Source organism: Bombina bombina, chromosome 2 (assembly GCF_027579735.1).
Source record: "Bombina bombina isolate aBomBom1 chromosome 2, aBomBom1.pri, whole genome shotgun sequence".
Classification (NCBI taxonomy): domain Eukaryota; kingdom Metazoa; phylum Chordata; class Amphibia; order Anura; family Bombinatoridae; genus Bombina; species Bombina bombina.
The window spans coordinates 1,071,893,152-1,071,912,854 of NC_069500.1; the positions used below are offsets into that span (position 1 = coordinate 1,071,893,152).

The window sequence follows — 19,703 nt, forward strand, 5'->3', positions numbered from 1 at the left end:
TCCCTTTAACTTGTTCAATGATCTCACTGAGCTCCTACCTTTTGTACTTGCAGCTCTGCTGTAATTTGATCTGCATCTCCATTTTGTATCTCCCCCATCTTCACAAGACTCACTTCAATACTACCAATAGTCTTTCCACCATTTAAAGACCTGTTAAACAGAAAGCAAAAGAAAAATAACCATACTTGAATCTAGTAAATCTGGTAAATCAGCTTGTGAATTTAAATATATATATATATAAAAAAAAAAAATAATAATTAGCATGCTGCAAAATTTGTATAGACGTGTTTTAAATAATAATTAACAGGATGCAATGCAAATTTAAAAAAGGTTAAAATGCATATATAAAATATAGAAAGTTAAAAAGGTGGATAATAATATGAATTAAACTGTTTTCTCATCAAGTTTTCCTTAATGATAAACTAACAATTTGACCACTGCCCTCTGTCACAGTTTCAAAACATCCTGTTCTGTTAAGATTGATACCTGTGGCAGCAAAATATTTCCAGGCGTTTTCTTTTACACTTCTGTGAGTATTTTATTCCCTGAATTTGTGCCCCACCTTAGATTTTGGCAGACGGGTTGACTTATATTTGCAGTGATGCAATGAACTGGAAAACTACCAGCTTTTCTGCCAACTAGCAATGATTACAGTTATTTAAAGGGAAATAAATCTGCAATAGAAAATGATAAAATAATGCACAGACACATTAGATCATTTTTTATAGTAGCTTTATGTTCCTTTAATACAACATGTAGCATGATTCTATTCACAGAGCAATTCTATATGGAATCTGTCTGACAGGAAACGTGTACACAAGCAAACAAAGGTATTATTGTAATACTTAATACATTATGTAACAATCAGATCTGAAGATTCAATGGGTATATTTAATAAAAGCATTTCATTATAGCTTTATGTAAGAAAATTAGATGACATCAGCCAGAGCTATTTTATTTTTCCTATTAATATGTTAGCTGGTTAGATAAAAGTTTCAGGAGTTATTTTGATTATACCGGCTTTATTTAGAACCTAGTAAGGATTTGGTTAAAGGACCAGTCAATACAGTAGGTTTGCAAAATCAACAAATGCATTATAAAAAAAAATGCAATAGCATTTATTCTGAACGTCAAATGAGTAGTATATTTTTCCTGACTAATTTCACAGTTATGTGTTTTTCCACTCCCACTGTATCATGTGACAGCCATCAGCCAATCACAAATGCTTATACGTAGATTCTGTGAATTCTTACACATGCTCAGTAGAAGCTGGTGACTCAAAAAGTGTAAATATAAAAAGACTGCACATTTTGGTAATGGAAGTAAATAGTAAAGGTGTTTAAAATTGCTGCTCTATCTGATTAATGAAAGAGTCATTTGACTTGAGTGTCCCTTTAAAATAACAAATAAGAAAGAAAAGAATGTTTTACGATTATTTCAAGCAAAATGTTTACTGGTTGAATGGATACCTAGAAATATTCTCCTTAAAATAATGAAAATGTGTTATTAACACCCAGTTAACAAAACAAAATCTGAATTTACTTGCTCTATTAGCATATTGATATTTATCCAATGCAATAATTTAATTCATTAGCCATGAATATTCTGTGGGTAAAATATAATAAATAAATAGGGCAAATATATTTGCAATATATTTTTGGACAAACCTCACCACTGTTAAAGTGTCACATGTGGTCACCTGTATTTGCAGCATACACATGCATATTACTTCCTTAAAAATGGGTCGTGTGCCTGTTAAAATACATCTGTCTAGCAGCGGCAGAATCATACTTACCAACTTAATTATATTAGCAATTTTATATATATATAAAAAAAAAAAGATATTCATGTGCTGAATAAACCAACTTTTAGTAATGATAGATATAATTTGTACTTTTCACATTTCTTAATGCAAAAATACTTTTTTTTATGTGTAAAGACATGATAGTGCAATGTCCCTTTATCTAAAAGATTTCTGCTGTATGCATATTAAAAAAAAAAAAAAAATCCAAACACATTATTTTAAATTTTAAAAAGACAAAAAAAATAAATTGGTATTTTCAACAAAGGTTATCAAGAGATGAAAGTACATTTGAAAACAGAAGTGAATGTAAACAAGTCCTCTGTCTGAATCATGCACGTTTAATTTTCACTTTCCTAACCATTTAAACAGATAAATAATTTCTCAGATGTGTTCAATTCAAAATGTAAAAAAAAATTGTTTTAATCAACTACAGTGATTCACCAAGAAATGATATAAACAATTCATAGACACTGCAGGTGCATCTATGTTGTGCATAGATATTGGCAGTAGGGGGGATTTTTGATGTAAATGATGTAGACAGCTTTAACTTTTTATCCTAAAATCCTATAGTTTTTTTTAATGATTCCCTTTGCTAGAGTTAAAGGGGCATGAAATCTTTTTTTTTCTCATGATATAGATAGCATGCAATTTTAAACAGCTTTCAAATTTATTTTGTTATCAAATTTGCTTCATTCTTTTGGTATCCTTTATTTAAGGAACATCTTCAGCTGCTAATGCAGTGAAATCATATTTGAGAAAGACAGCTAATAAAACACTGATAGTCATGGACTGGGATCTACAGAGTCCAGACCTGAATATTAGAGGCAGTAGAATCTAAAGAAGAACTCTGGGAAGTGCTGAAAGTAGCCTGGTATAATATACCAGAAGATTACTTCAGAACATTCTCCCCAAAAGAGTTCAAGATGCGCTTAGTGCCAAGGGAGGTCACACTAAATAATGACTTTTGCCTGAAGAAGTAATTATGTTCTGAAAATTGTGTTTTTTTATATTTGTGAACATATTTCCTGTATCTTCTGTTTGTATCTTAATAATGAGGCCGAAAAATAAGTATTGATGGTCATTAAAACTGTTGCACAGTACTGTGAGTATATATATTGTAGATAGATATATATATATATATATATATATATATAAATAAAAGGATTAGAGAATAGTGCTAGAATAATGCTGGAGTGAATAATGTTACAATCACTCTAACCATATAAATCATGAGATGATTCAGAGGGGCCCATTTATCAAGCTCCGGACGGAGCTTGAGGGCCCGTGTTTCTGGCGAGCCTAAAGACCGCTGCTCCATAACCTGTCCACCTGCTCTGAGCAGGCGGACACACATCGCCGAAAATCAACCCGATCGAGTACGATCAGGTTGATTGACAACTCCCTGCTAGCGGCCGAATGGCCGCGAATCTGCAGGGGGCGGCATTGCACCAGCAGCTCACAAGAGCTGCTGGTGCAATGCTGACTATGAAGAGCTTATTGCTCTCCGCATTCAGAGAGGTCTGGCGGACCTGATCCACACTGTCAGATCAGGTCTGCCAGACCTTTGATAAATATCCCCCTAATAGTTAAATGTACAAATATATCACAAATAATTAATCAATTTGTCAAGGCAAACAATATGTATAGGACCAGGAACACAAGTATCAATGTTAACTATTCCAAATGAATTACAGTGTTCTATAGGTCCTAAGACCAATAATAAGCCATGTAGAATAAAAGAAACACTTTATTTAAAATATAAGAATAAAAACAGGGGGTATAAAACCCAGTATATGCAAAGGAAAAACACAATTAAGGTCTTAGGATTAATATAGGTCTAGCCTCCTTATACCCTCTAACTCGTTGAAAGTGTGAAGGTGAGTGACCAAAATAAATGAGAAAAAAAAAAAAAAAAAAACTTTTTTAAAAAGCCTAATAAATAATGATAAGAACAAGTACAAAATACATAAAATACATGGAAAAAAAACCGGTAAAAATCAAGAAAAAAAATCGAGATAATAATACTAAACAAGGTGATCACGCTTAAAAAATAAAATTAATAGAATGCCACATGAGTGATGTCATGAAAAGTACAAAAAAGGGCAAAAATAACAAATGATAATAAAAGCTAAAAGCAGTACTAAAAAATTGTGAAAAATATCTTATGTGTATCCCGAAAAGGGAATTCAGAAATCCGGTGAGGATCTGTTTGGCGTGTAGCCATTAAATCGGAGGCGAAAGTAAAATCGGAAGTGACGTCAGTTGTCTCAAGATACGTTACGCGTTTAGTGGAGCGCTCGTCCACTTCGTCAGAGGTTAATCCGGATCCATCCTTCGCTTCTATTTAAGCTAGAGAAACGGAAATGGGATCAGTAGATATCCACTAATTTGATACTGAGAATGCAATCTATGTATTTTGCCATAAAGACAATTCCTCACTAATGATTTTTAAATCATATGCTGGAGTGGAGAAAACCAAGTTAATTTGCTGTTAGAAATAATACAAGTAATGATTTTTATTTATTTATTTGTTTATTTATTTATTATTATATACGGATAAAGATGGGTTAACTGTACATGATAGATTTATATAATACTTCAAATACTAATAGATTTGAAAGAGATAAATACAGAGTTCTGTATTATAATATAAACTATCAATGATAGCAGATGGAATATACAGAAAATATATATGTAAAAGATATGAATATCAAATATGAATATAAAAATAAGATTATAAAAACACAAAATATGTCTAAAAAGGGTTAAGGGGAGTATAAATCTAAATGAGAAAAAAACAATATATTTTTGTGAATGTAAAGATACCTATTTGGCTCATTAACCCCATTTTTTGGTATTAAAGAAAAGCTGCCAGATCAATGTCTCTGTTTAATCCAATATATCTCCCTTCTTCTTAGTTGAAGGAGTCTTTCCTTTCCCCAACTGGACGGAATCTATTCAATAGCTTTAATACAGAGACCTTTTGCATTTTTATTATGATAAACATCAAAATGGGTGCTTAAACCGTATTATTAAGTTTCTCCTTCAATATTCTTAACATGTTCTAGGAGACAGGTATTTAGGGTGAGTTTAGTTCTTCCTATATAGATTTTCTTGCAAATACACTCAATTTGGTATATTACATATTCTAATTTGCAGTTCATAAAGCTTGTAATTGGGATCTGTTCTTTCTCATTATTTAGTATCCATTTGTTTTCTGCTTTATTGTGGCTTGTGTGCTTGCAGCACTCACATTTTTTTCTGCCACATTTGAAGAACCCTATTACTGGATTTAAAGTATTAGACTTTAATTTTTTGCTGGTTTTCAATTTTGTGGGTGCTAAGATGATTTTTAGATTCATGTTTTTTCTGTACGTAACTGTAGGTTTAATAGGTAGTTCTAACTCTAGTAGTGGGTCTTTCTTTAAGGTATGCCAGTGAGTTTTGAAAACATTTCCAATTTTAGAAGCTGCATTATTGTAAGTTGTGATGAAGCGTGGACCACTGTATTCAGTTTTCCCAGATTTTTTTTTTCTTTTCATCAATTAAAGTTTTTCTGTCCAGTTTTTCAACTCTTTTGTATGCTTCTTCTACATTCCTGGCGTCAAAGTTTTTCCCCCAAAATTTTTCTTTTAAGGAGGATGCTGCTTGTTCAAAATCCCCTCTCTTTGTCCAGTTTAATGTGACTCTCTGATATTGACCGAATGGTATATTTTTTATCCATTGAGGTTGATGTCCACTCTTGGCATCTAAATATCCATTATTATCTGTATCTTTCTTTTGTGTATAGTTTTGTGTGTATTCCATCATTATATATATATATATATATATATATATATATATATATATATATATATATATATATATATATATATATATATAGTTAAGTTATATCCAAGAAATGAATTGTCTGTTCCTAAGTGAAGGTGAGATTAAACTAATTTCTACAAAATCATAGAAGATATTTGGTTCCCCTTTCCAGATAATTAGGATGTCATCAATGAACCTATAACATTTCACTATATATGGTAGGAAAGGGTTCTCACTCCAAATCTTTTGGTCTTCAAATTTTCCCATATATAGATTGGCAAATTTAGTGCCCATGGCAGGTCCCATAAGTTGAAGGAATATTTTGTTTTCAAAACAAAAAAGTTCTTGGATAGAATAAACTCAATGGCTTCAAAAATAAAGTTTATTTGATCATCATTTAGATTATTTTTCAGTGAGTATTCAATTGCTTCGATGCCTTTTTTGTGCGGAATTGAGGTATATAAAGCGGAGACATCCAGTGTTGCAAAAGAAAATTCTCTCTCCCATTTTATATCCCCTAAGTTTGATAGTAGGTGTCGAGTATCCCTTATGTGTGACTTCAATACTGGAACCAATGCTTGTAGAAAGTGGTCCACATATTGTGAAAGACAACATGTTAAATTGTTTATCCCCGAAATGATTGGTCTTCCCAGGGGGGTTACTCTGATCCTTATGGATTTTCGGTAGGTGATAAAATGTAGCCATTTTGCGATTATCATTCTTGAGAAATCTGTGTTCTTTACTTGTGAGTACTTTCTTTCTTAGTGCACTTTTTATTAAAAAAAATATTTGAGAATTGTGCTGTTGTATCATCTTCTAGTATTCTCAGTGCCTCTGTGAGATAATCTTTCCTGTCATGTATCACAACAGCTCCACCTTTGTCCGCTTCCCTGAAGATGATATCTGTATCTTCGCTTAGATTTTTTAAAGCTTGTTTTTCTTTTCTGTTCAAATTTGTGTTTTTCAGTTTGAATGAGTGACACATAGTGTCTAGGTCTCTTAACACTAAATCCTCAAGCATAGTTATACATTTGCCTTTGGAGTGAGATGGATAAAAAAAACTGATTGAGGCCTGAAAGTACTATGTACAACTTCCAGCGGTTCAGTGATGAGAGTATCATTATCAAGTTCCTGTAGAATACCCAGAGTTTCCTCATCTCCTTGTGTTAATCTAACTTCTATCTCCTGTTCGGTCGAATTTGAATTCTCTGTTCCTGTTTCAAATTTGGCTTCCACAAATTTCTTGCGGTTCTTTGAATTTTTTTCAAAGTGTCTCTGTAATGTAATTTTACGAATAAATTTACTTGTGTCCACAAAAAGAGTGAATGGATTAGGACCTTTGTTTGGTGCAAATGAAAGGCCTTTCTATAGAACGTTTTCTTCATTAGCTTCCAAAGGTCTTTTAGACAGATTCAATTTTTTTATTTTCCCCCCGATTATCCTCATTATACTTATCTTCCAGTGTTGCCAATTTGGCTTTTTTCTTTCTTTGTATATATTTTCCTCCTCTGCATCCTCTTCTACGTAGTCCCACCTTCGTTTTTGAGGTCTTGAGGGAGGTTGTGTGAAGAATTTTTGATTTTTTTGATTCTTTTCTCTGTCTTTCTTCTAAAAAATGTTCCCATAATTATAATTATCGGATGTTGATGAACCATATTGATTGTTCTTTTTTCTCCATTTGGGAGTGTTGTTAGCAAAGTTACTCCTTGGCATTTGTTTGCCATGGTCTTCTCTAGTATGCTCTTTTCTAATTTGTTGGATTCTTGGATTTCTATTTTGATAGTGGGTGTTTTGATTCCTGTTTAACTCATAATGATACTGTCCATATTGTCCAATATTACTTTGTATATTTTTATTTTTTGTACCATAATTCATGTTCTTATTGTATACTCTATTGGGTTTGTGTGAACTGATTGTGTTAGTGTTTCCACTTTGAAAAAAAGTGGTTGAACTAGTTGAAGTATTTGGGGTTTCTGTTAGATCAACAAATTCATTTTCAGTATTATTGTCCAAATTTGTGGTTTTCTTCTATATCTCTATTAAGTTTTTTTTTTTTTTTTTTTATTAGATCCAGTTCGATTTTGTTTGTTCTGGATTATATTTCTTTGTCAAGCTGTTTATAATATACATCCTCCTTATGTGATTCTAAATGTTGTCTGATTTCTAGAATTTCTTCTCTTATATTTGTTATATTTTGTTCTTTAAATCTAATGAGAATGATCATAAATTTCTTAGAGCATTCCTCCATTGCACTAGTCAGTAATGAGTTCAAAGACATTTGAGTTGAATATTGGTGTTTTAGTCTGTCTTAGACCTTTAGGAACTAAGTCTAGTTTAAGGAAGTTTTCAAGACCAATAATATCAATAATATCTAAACGTCTAAATAGTTCTCTTGGGTTAGTATCTGGTAATGGTGAATTACTCTCAGTTATTGTCGTGTTATCTGTAGACTATGATCTTTGTCTATTTGTTGTATCCATAAAGTTCCCAAATGAGTACAAAAATGTTTGTGAGTCCATTGTTGGTTGCTGAAAATGAGCCTATAGGCTGTACAGATGAATATATATATATATATATATATATATATATGTATATGTAAAGAAATACTAGTATACTACACTATTTGAGAATGCTAAATGAAAGAGAATATACCCAAATATCTAGGTTTAGTAAATAGGGGACTGCTGCCAGTAAAATATTAGTGGTAAGAAATGTAGAAATCTAAAACAAAGAGGGTGTATTTAACGTGCTGAACCTGGATACTAAATAATCCACAAGGAATAAATGCACCATATAAAGCTGCTAATTCTCAGAGGGTGCCTAGTTACCACTAACAAGACTAAAAAGAGAACAACATGAAAAAAAAAGGATTAGAGAATAGCGCTAGAAGAATGCAGGAGTTAATAATGTTACAATCACCCTAACCATAAAAATCATGAGATGATTCTAATAGTTAAATGTATAAATATATCACAAATAATTTATCAATTTGAAAAAACAAACAATATGTGTAGGACCAGGAACACAAGTATCACTGTTCACTATTCCAAATGAATAACAGTGTTCCATAGGTCCTAAGACCAATAATAAGCCATGTAGAATAAAAGAAACACTGTATTTAAAATATAAGAATAAAAAACAGGGGGTATATAAACCCAGTATATGCAAAGGAAAAACACAATTATGGTCTTATGATTAATATAGGTCTAGCCTCCTTATACCCTCTAACTCGTAGTATGAAGGTGAGGAGAGTGACCAAAATCAAATGAATGCCATGGGTACGAAATTTGCCCCAAATTTCGCCAATCTATATATGGGAAAATTTGAAGACCAAAGGATTTGGAGTGAGAACCCTTTCCTACCATAAATAGTGAAATGGTATAGGTTTATTGATGACATCCTAATTATCTGGAAAGGGGAACTGAATATCTTCTATGATTTTGTAGATTGGATTAACAAAAATGAGTTTAATCTCACCTTCACAAAGGAATGGAATAAGCAATTAATTTCTTGGATATAACCAATATATATATATATATATATATATATATATATATATATATATATATAATGATGAAATACACACAAAACTTTACATAAAGGAGACAGATACTAATGTATATTTAGATGTCAAGAGCGGACATCACCCTCAATAGATAAAAAATATACCATTAGGTCACTTTCAGAGAGTCAAACGAAACTGTATAAAAAAACTGGATTTTGAAAAAGCAGCATTCTCCTTAAAAGAAAAATTTTGGGGAAAAAAACTTTGAACCCAAGAATGTAGAAGAAGCATACGAAAGAGTTGAAAAACTGGACAGAAAAACTTTAATTGATGGAAGGAAAAAAACAAAATCTGTGAAAACTGAATGCAGTGGTCCACTCATCATCACAATTTACAATAATGCAGCTTCTAAAATTGAAAAAATTCTCAAAACTTACTGGCATACCTTAAAGAAAGACCCACTACTAGAGGTAGAACTACCTATTAAACCTACAGTTACGTACAGAAAAAACATGAATCTAAAAACATCTTAGCACCCACAAAATTGAAAACCAGTAAAAAATTAAAGTCTAATACTTTAAATCCAGTAAAAGGGTTCTTCAAATGTGGCAGAAAAAAATGTGAGTGCTGCAAGCACACAAGCCACAATTAAGCAGAAAACAAATGGATTCTAAATAATGAGAAGAAACAGATCCCAATTACAAGCTTTATGAACTGCAAATCAGAATATGTAATATACCTCAGCTGCGTTGAGCAATAACTTTTTTTTTTTTTAAATAAATTTAAAAATTGATCCCCCTAAAAAAAGACCTGCCTGCACCAGCGCTGTCTTAGAGTAAACAATGCTTCATTTGCCGCCCCTGCTGTCCCCCTAATCTGCTGCCCTAGGCATGTGCCTTATTTGCCTAGGCCAAGGGATTCCACCCCCACCGTACATGGACCCACTACCCCAAGGGTTTCTAAAGCAATCTGACTCAATACCAAATCATGTTTTTACCTTAGACCTAAATTAATTCCAACACCAGATCAGTTAATTAGGGGTTGGCCAAATGAAAGCCTATGGGCCACTTGCAACTCTTTACACCACACTAGTTTTAGTGTCCAGGAAAAAGTAAAATAATGATGTGTGCCATAGTTTTTGTGGCCACATTTTTATTTGTGTGTTTAGTACCCATAAATATAAATGCACTCATTAAGGCTTCTACAATATTAACCTGCAGCACCCATATGTTAGGACATTGCCCATCACTGAATTAACTGTATGGTTGATTATAGACATTTACAACAATAGCAAAGTTCTGCAGCACTATAGTTCTCTAATAAGCTATTAATTGCTTCATACTTGGGTCATAAGGTAAATAACATTTTGGGTGCAACACCCTTAATCATGTATACTTACATGATTAAAATTGTTGTTCCCAAAACGTTTTATACTATATGTCTTATGTATGAAGCAATAAAGGTCTTTTAAGAGAACTATAGTTCTGCTAAACTTGGCTATTGCTGTGGCTGTCTATGGAGGGCTAGGCAGTGGCTCACCATCAGTGTGCACTAGGAAGGAGTTGCTGTACTGTGTTTGGTTTTTCATTGGTTACTAAAATTTGTGAACCAGGCTAATTAAAAAAGGCTTGCTTCCATTGAGCCGTTAAAAACGGATCCGTAAGCTACGGAAGCGGCCGACAGATAAAAGTAATTTACGGCTCCATTTTAGTTCTAGGTTTCCATTGAAAAGTTTTCCGCTTTGCGTTGTGTTAATGCTTCAACATGATGCCGGATTTCTAAAAAATTAATAGGTTACTATGGTAACCCGACCTTACACTACACTCGATCGCATGTACGGTGCCTCATACAAGTGTGGTGCATATATTTTCCCTGTCTCTTGCTATTAAAATAAAATCAAACACCTAACGTATGCGCAATATCTACCTCTCAACCGCAACACCCCACTGCAATAACTAATGTATTAACACCTAATCCGACACCCCCATATCGCAAAGTATCTATTTAAACTATTAACCCCTAAACCACCATGCCCCACAATGCAATGTAGCCATTTAAACTATTAACCCCTAAAACGCCATGCCCCACAATGCAATCTAGCCATTTAAACTATTAACCCCTAAACCATAATGCCCACAACACAATCTAGCCATTTAAACTAACGCCATGCCCCACAACACTATCTAGCCATTTAAACTATTAACCCCTAAACCGTCATGCCCCCATATAGCAAATAACTAATCACTAAGACCCCTAACCTAACACTCCCTAAATTAACCCCATTACATAAATTAAAATAGTCCTAAATTACAATTAAAATAAAAAACCTAACATTACTTTAAAAATAAAAAAAAATAAAAATTTAAATTAATCTAAAATTACAAAAAATAAAAAAAAGTCTAACATTACATAAAATAATAAACCAAATTATATGGCATCACTTGCATTCCTATTGGCTGATTTGATTCTTCAAATTCAAATCAGCCAATAGGATGAGAGCTACTGAAATCCTATTGGCTGATTTGAACAGGAATGCAAGTGACGTCATATTTAAATGTGTAACGAAGAGGATCCTCCACACTCCTTGGATCTGAGGTCGCCGGTCTTCAGTTCCTTGGTCGCCGGTCTTCAGTTCTACGGTCCTGGATGAAGATAGAAGAGGTCACCACTTGGAAGAAGACTTCACCGCCGGACCTCAGGAACCGTGAGTACCTATCTGGCGGTTAGACTTAGTTTGTTTTTTTTGTTTTTTTTGGGGGGGGTTATTTTTTAGATTAGGGCTTTTGGGCAATTGTAAAAGAGCTGAATACCGTTTTAAGGGCAATACCCATACAAATGCCCCTTTAGGGCAAATGGGTAGTTTAGAATTTTTTAGTGTTAGTTTTTTTTATTTTGGGGGTTTGGTGGGTGGGGGTTTTTACTGTTAAGGGGAACTTCGTTTTTTTAAAATGTAAAAGAGCTGTTTTAAGGGCTATTGGTAACTTAGTATTAGGGGGTGTTTTTATTTTGGTGGGGATTTTTTATTTTCATAGGGATTAGGTATATTTTTTATTTTTGATAATTTGGTTTATTATTTTATGTAATGTTAGACTTTCTTTTTTTTTGTAATTTTAGATTATTTATTTATTTTTATTTTTTAAAGTAATGTTAGGTTTTTTATTTTAATTGTAATTTATGATTATTTTTATTTATGTAATGAGGTTATTTAGGGGGTGTTAGGTTAGGGGGCTTAGTGATTAGTTATTTCCGATATGGGGGCATGGCGATTTAGGGGTTAATAGTTTAAATGGCTAGATTGTGTTGTGGGGCATGGCAGATTAGGGGTTAATAGTTTAAATAGATACTTTGCGATATGAGGGTTGGCAGATTAGGGGTTAATAGTGTAAATGGCTAGATTGCACTGTGGGGCATGGCAGATTAGGGTTTAATAGTTAAATAGATACTTTGCGATATGGGGGCATGGTGGATTAGGGGTCAATAGCTTTAATAGCTAGTTTGCTTTGTGGGGCATGGCAGTTTAGAGGTTAATACATTTATTTTAAGTTGCAATGTGGGGGGGTTGGCGGATAGAGGGGTTTTGACGTGTCGGGTTAGATTTCAATGGTAAAAAGGTCTCAAAGAGCAATATTTATTAGTTTGCGAGTGCACGCAAACCGAATTACGTCTCAATGGAAAAGAGCCCAGTGTGCTGCCTGTTAATAACTGGCTCAAGCAGTTATGTCATCATTACTCTTAATTCCATATGATTAAAGAACCACATAAAGGAATAAAGTTTATATGAGTTGAGTTCACTAATTGAAAACAAATATCTGTTAGAGAGAGCAAAGTGATAGGCAGTATGTTTTAGTTCTGCTTAGCAGCTATGGGGTTAAAAAATACACTGTAAAAAGTTGCATACCCAGTGTAAATATTATATTGCACATTTACTTAAAATGTAATTAATGAGTTCACTCAACCATCTAAGTGTTAAAGCAGCAGAGTATTAATATAGTATTGTGCCTAAATAAATGTATGAGCTGTGCAACATACCACAATATTTATATAACCGAGATCATTTTCATTCTGGGAGATGATTTCATAGTAATCATTGTGGGAAGGTATTTGTGTACGTGCTGCACAATGAGGTAACTAGCCCTATTGTGTCAGGACAAGTAAATCTGTCTTCAACTATCGTGCCTTAGTCAAGTAAATGTCTTAAAAATGTCCACACCTCACCTCAGGTAAAAATCATCTTACCCTGGTTTTTCATTGTGTGGCTTGAACATTTTCAATTACTCACTTGTCAGTAAGGTAATGGAAAAACATTTATAGGACATGCTCATACTGTTTTTCAGCAGAAGAATGCAGACCTGGTGAGCTAAACTTTATTGATGAATAAGTAGATTATTTTAGTATGTCGTGTGCTGAGTCACTGAACAATATTCTGTGAAACTGTAACCTGACACATCCTGGATTTATTAAAGGTCATGTGTCATAGTTCACAAGGGGCGTTCAGAAGTAGCAATGAAATATACTACAAACACAAGAGCAAGTAGAAAAAATAAATAAAAATAAAGTTTTTTTTCATGATTAAGACAGATCATATTATTTTAAACAACTGTCCAATATACTTCTATTATCAAATTTCCTTCATTTCATAGTTATGGTATCCTTTGTTGAAGAAGCAGCTATGCTCTTCTGGAAGATAAATGAACACATCAGGTGAACCAATTACAAGAGGAATTTATATGTAGCCACCAATCAGCAACTAGCTCATGTGCATTGCTGCTCCTGAGCCTACCTATATGTTTTTCAACAAAGGATAGCAAAAGGACAAAGCAGATTAGTTAATAAAATTAAACTCTATTTTTTTTTTTTTAAATCTGCATCTGAATCATGAAAGAAAAATATTGACTATAGTGTCCCTTTTAAGTTCTTTTCTATTTTGAGCATATAATTAAGTTTACATACAACGTGATATTTAAAATATATGATTTGTTCTTGCAATGTATGTATTTTGCAGTGCCACTGAGTTGACTGATTAAAGCCCTTCTTGAAAATGTTTGTAGTTTGCTAACAGCTTTTGGTGCATTTACACACAAAAAAAAAACATTACCTGTTTAGGAATCCATGGATCCATGTCACAAAATTATTTAAATGATAAAAAAATAATGTTTAGAAATCTAAAGTCAAGGGCAGCTTAGGTTGCATCAAATTTTAATTTGCATTGTCTCTAGCAATTGTAAGCTGTCACCGGGTTTAATCTTACAGCTGTGCAAGATGCCGCATTGTCTCTAGCAATTCTAAGCTGTCACCGGGTTTAATCTTACAGCTGTGCAAGATGCCGCATTGTCTCTAGCAATTCTAAGCTGTCACCGGGTTTAATCTTACAACCGTGCAAGATGCCGCATTGTCTCTAGCAATTGTAAGCTGTCACCGGGTTTAATCTTACAGCTGTGCAAGAAGCCGCATTGTCTCTAGCAATTGTAAGCTGTCACCGGGTTTAATCTTACAGCTGTGCAAGATGCCGCATTGTCTCTAGCAATTGTAAGCTGTCACCGGGTTTAATCTTACAGCTGAAAATATCCCAATAAAGGGATATAAAAGAGCGCTGATATTATATCACTTTTTTATCTGATGAAACAACCCTTGTAGGTTGAGAAACGCGTCATAAAATATTAAAAGTCTTTTTTATTTGAAGTTGTCTGTGTTGTGGTTCATATATATCCACTGAACAACACACATAAGATCACTCCTTTGCAGCACCTGAAGTCCAGACATCAGGAGACAAACACCAAGTTGCAACCAGAGCAAGTGCCTTTGGAGCCTGACTCCTACAGTGTACTAGTCACTGTTAAGTGCTAGCCTGCTCTCTTGCACTGGTCACAGTACAGTGCCACACCATCTGGTAAGCATAAATATCTACCTTTATCTATACCTGCATTCCAGACGATATCACGCTATTGTGGCGCCCTCTTTCTATTCTTCTTAATCTTACAGCTGTGCAAGAAGCCGCATTGTCTCTAGCAATTGTAAGCTGTCACCGGGTTTAATCTTACAGCTGTGCAAGAAGCCGCATTGTCTCTAGCAATTGTAAGCTGTCACCGGGTTTAATCTTACAACCGTGCAAGATGCCGCATTGTCTCTAGCAATTGTAAGCTGTCACCGGGTTTAATCTTACAACCGTGCAAGATGCCGCATTGTCTCTAGCAATTGTAAGCTGTCACCGGGTTTAATCTTACAGCTGTGCAAGAAGCCGCATTGTCTCTAGCAATTGTAAGCTGTCACCGGGTTTAATCTTACAACCGTGCAAGAAGCCGCATTGTCTCTAGCAATTGTAAGCTGTCACCGGGTTTAATCTTACAACCGTGCAAGATGCCGCATTGTCTCTAGCAATTCTAAACTGTCACCGGGTTTAATCCTACAACCGTGCAAGATGCCGCATTGTCTCTAGCAATTGTAAGCTGTCACCGGGTTTAATCTTACAGCTGTGCAAGATGCCGCATTGTCTCTAGCAATTGTAAGCTGTCACCAGGTTTAATCTTACAGCTGTGCAAGAAGCCGCATTGTCTCTAGCAATTGTAAGCTGTCACCGGGTTTAATCTTACAGCTGTGCAAGAAGCCGCATTGTCTCTAGCAATTGTAAGCTGTCACCGGGTTTAATCTTACAGCTGTGCAAGAAGCTGCATTGTCTCTAGCAATTGTAAGCTGTCACCGGGTTTAATCTTACAGCTGTGCAAGAAGCTGCATTGTCTCTAGCAATTGTAAGCTGTCACCGGGTTTAATCTTACAGCTGTGCAAGAAGCCGCATTGTCTCTAGCAATTCTAAGCTGTCACCGGGTTTAATCTTACAGCTGTGCAAGAAGCCGCATTGTCTCTAGCAATTGTAAGCTGTCACCGGGTTTAATCTTACAGCTGTGCAAGAAGCCGCATTGTCTCTAGCAACTGTAAGCTGTCACCGGGTTTAATCTTACAACCGTGCAAGAAGCCGCATTGTCTCTAGCAATTGTAAGCTGTCACCGGGTTTAATATTACAGCTGTGCAAGAAGCCGCATTGTCTCCAGCAATTGTAAGCTGTCACCGGGTTTAATCTTACAGCTGTGCAAGATGCCGCATTGTCTCTAGCAATTCTAAGCTGTCACCGGGTTTAATCTTACAACCGTGCAAGAAGCCGCATTGTCTCTAGCAATTGTAAGCTGTCACCGGGTTTAATCTTACAGCTGTGCAAGAAGCCGCATTGTCTCTAGCAATTGTAAGCTGTCACTGGGTTTAATCTTACAGCTGTGCAAGATGCCGCATTGTCTCTAGCAATTGTAAGCTGTCACCGGGTTTAATCTTACAGCTGTGCAAGAAGCCGCATTGTCTCTAGCAATTCTAAGCTGTCACCGGGTTTAATCTTACAACCGTGCAAGAAGCCGCATTGTCTCTAGCAATTGTAAGCTGTCACCGGGTTTAATCTTACAGCTGTGCAAGAAGCCGCATTGTCTCTAGCAATTGTAAGCTGTCACCGGGTTTAATCTTACAGCTGTGCAAGAAGCCGCATTGTCTCTAGCAATTGTAAGCTGTCACCGGGTTTAATCTTACAGCTGTGCAAGATGCCGCATTGTCTCTAGCAATTGTAAGCTGTCACCGGGTTTAATCTTACAGCTGTGCAAGAAGCCGCATTGTCTCTAGCAATTGTAAGCTGTCACCGGGTTTAATCTTACAGCTGTGCAAGAAGCCGCATTGTCTCTAGCAATTCTAAGCTGTCACCGGGTTTAATCTTACAGCTGTGCAAGAAGCCGCATTGTCTCTAGCAACTGTAAGCTGTCACCGGGTTTAATCTTACAACCGTGCAAGAAGCCGCATTGTCTCTAGCAATTGTAAGCTGTCACCGGGTTTAATCTTACAACCGTGCAAGAAGCCGCATTGTCTCTAGCAATTGTAAGCTGTCACCGGGTTTAATCTTACAGCTGTGCAAGAAGCCGCATTGTCTCTAGCAATTGTAAGCTGTCACCGGGTTTAATCTTACAGCTGTGCAAGAAGCCGCAGGCTTTCACCACTGTAACAGCGCATGTGCATCTGACTAACAAAATAGCTTAGGTGGGAAATAGCTTAGGTGGGAGGGCAGCATGCTCAGTGAGGTAAAATTGTACTAGAGGAGTAAGTAAATATATGGCACTTTGCAAGAAAACTTACTTTTGTGTGAAGAGCCTTTGAGGAGGCAAAACACCTATTTTTATTTTGTAAAGAAATACAATATTGAGAAAATTACATGCCAAACCTTCCATATTTCATCATGCTCTTGTCTGCACATTTTTTGTTGCAACATCATGCGGAGAGAGCCTTGAGTACTTGAAAGATAAATATTCAGAGTATGGACTCATCACTCCTAGGTTACAATCTGATTCATAAAGAGATTAGTCCAGATGCAGCAATATAAAAAATACAAAAACTTTATTCCAAAAATGTCAAAAAAGGATTGAATCCATCAATTGGTTAAAATTTACAAGTCCCATAGACCATTCCTATCTATGGGACTTTTCCGTTTTGATTTATTGATGAATTTAATTCTTTTTTAAATTTATGGAATAAAGTTTTTGTATGTTTTATGTTGCTGCACCTGGACTATTCTCTTTATGGAATTATATATGGGTGTGGAGGAAATCATTTCCCCTTATTTCTGCTATTATTATAACCTTTGCTGGTTTTTTTTATATTGATTTTTCATCCCAGTATGATTAACTATATTACATAACATCCCTTCCGGTTACGGATTCCGGCATCGTTGTGCTTTCCGGTAAGGAGAAGGAGAGTGGATCAAAGTGAAGGTGTGATCTTTTGTCTTTTGGATAACTGATTAAGGGCTAGATTACAAGTGGAGCGCTAAATTATCGAGCTCCTGCAAACAGGCAAATCTGATGGCATCAGAACGAGGCTGCCATTGGAGCTTATGGAAGCGTGCTCTAGTGAGTGCAATGCTTCCATGCGCCAAACTTGTCATACCAGTGCACATTAGCGTGTGCTGTTATTACAAAGTGGAGCACAAATGTCGCTTTCTATGAAGCAAAATTTAGTGCTCCCCTTGTAATCTGGATGAAGTTATCCCCGCCTGTGATAATATGTAAGGTATGAGTGGAATCAGGTTGATAAGGGAAGTTTTATTTACATTAATTAAATTATGTCTGTGCTACATAAATACATGATATATGCATCAAATTCATCATTCTTCAAACCACTTAAAATTGTAAATATTTGAATTATACTTTTCTAAATGCATATCAGAAATTCTGTAGTTCTATGTGTTATACATTTATTTTGAGTATAATATTTACTTTCCCCCTGCAGTCTAGTAGTCTATATTATAATCACAAGTGTCTTTAGCTCCATTACTATGAATTTAGTGTGTTTCTTTATTAACAGAAAAGTTATTTGTCTCTGCTCAATGCCAGTTAAATTGCTCAGAATGTGTTGACATTCATATTGATCTCACAATGTGACCTTAATTTAACACAAGTAATCCAAAATGTTTCTTTTCTGCAACATAAGTGCTCCAGTGTATTCCCTGTGCAAACAATTTCCTCTTAACCAGATATATCACATCTTCTAATCATGAAACACAAGTGGTCTTCAGTGTTTGCCAAGGTGGTGCTCATGCTGATCCTGCAGCACAATTTTCCCATACTGTAAGTGCTTATGCTACTCTAATGTCACTTTTGCCCATAACAGATTTTTTTTATGGACATATAAATTTATTTTACAGATACCTGTATGTGCAGGTTTACATATCTTCAGCAGATACTAGATTTCATTGTTTCACTATAAGTTCAAACAACATCCTAAGGTCTATGTGAATATCTGATTTTTTTTAACCAATACAGTACTGTATGTATCATATTTTAATATTATAGAAAATCTTTAAACCTGCTTCCCTACATATATCATCAGCATCAGTGGTAAATCTAGAAACACCTCTTTTTAACATGGGTTAAGTAAGCATGACTTAGGATCATGGTATAAAGGTGTGTGGTAAAGCTTTCCAGGGGTGTGGTTAGAGGAAAGGAACAGTGGCCGGTGGAAGTGCCTACACACAATGCAACATTGTTTAATGAACATTGTTAGGGTATCTGTGAGTATCATTAGATAATATATACTATGGCCTCTAGTTATCAACGTGTCTACTTACCTGCCTTCGCCGGCCCCAATATGCCCGCCTAAGCTCGCCTACCATCGCCTCCGTGGACCTGAATACGCTCGCCAAAGTTATCAATAAAGCTGTCAAAAAGCCGCGCACCAAGTACGGGGCGATGAGCAGCGGACTGTGATAGTTATCACTCATCCGATCTCGCTGCTCTTCGACTTTTCTACAGCTTTATTGCTAGCCTGTCACTAAGCACCCACACTAAACTACACTGTTCTACCCCCTATACCGGCGCCCCCGAGCCCCCCACAACTAACTAAAGTTATTAACCCCTAAACCGCCGCTCCTAGACCCCGCCGCAACTATTATAAATGTATTAACCCCTAAACCGCCGCTCCCGGAGCCCACCGCCACTCTAATAAACTGATTAACATCTAATCCGCCACTCCCGGACCCCGCCGCCACCTACATAATACCTATTAACC

General features: G+C 35.3%; 1 protein-coding gene across 1 annotated transcript in view; it reads right to left on the reverse strand.

Annotated features, from left to right (window-relative positions):
• The window catches only part of INPP4B (inositol polyphosphate-4-phosphatase type II B), a 1,415,612-nt gene that overhangs the window by 515,833 nt on the left and 880,076 nt on the right, over nt 1-19,703 (reverse strand). Inside the window, exon 8 of the mRNA XM_053703700.1 lies at nt 39-150. Within this exon, the coding sequence (XP_053559675.1) occupies nt 39-150 (112 nt within the window). The remainder of the gene's footprint in view (nt 1-38; nt 151-19,703) is intronic.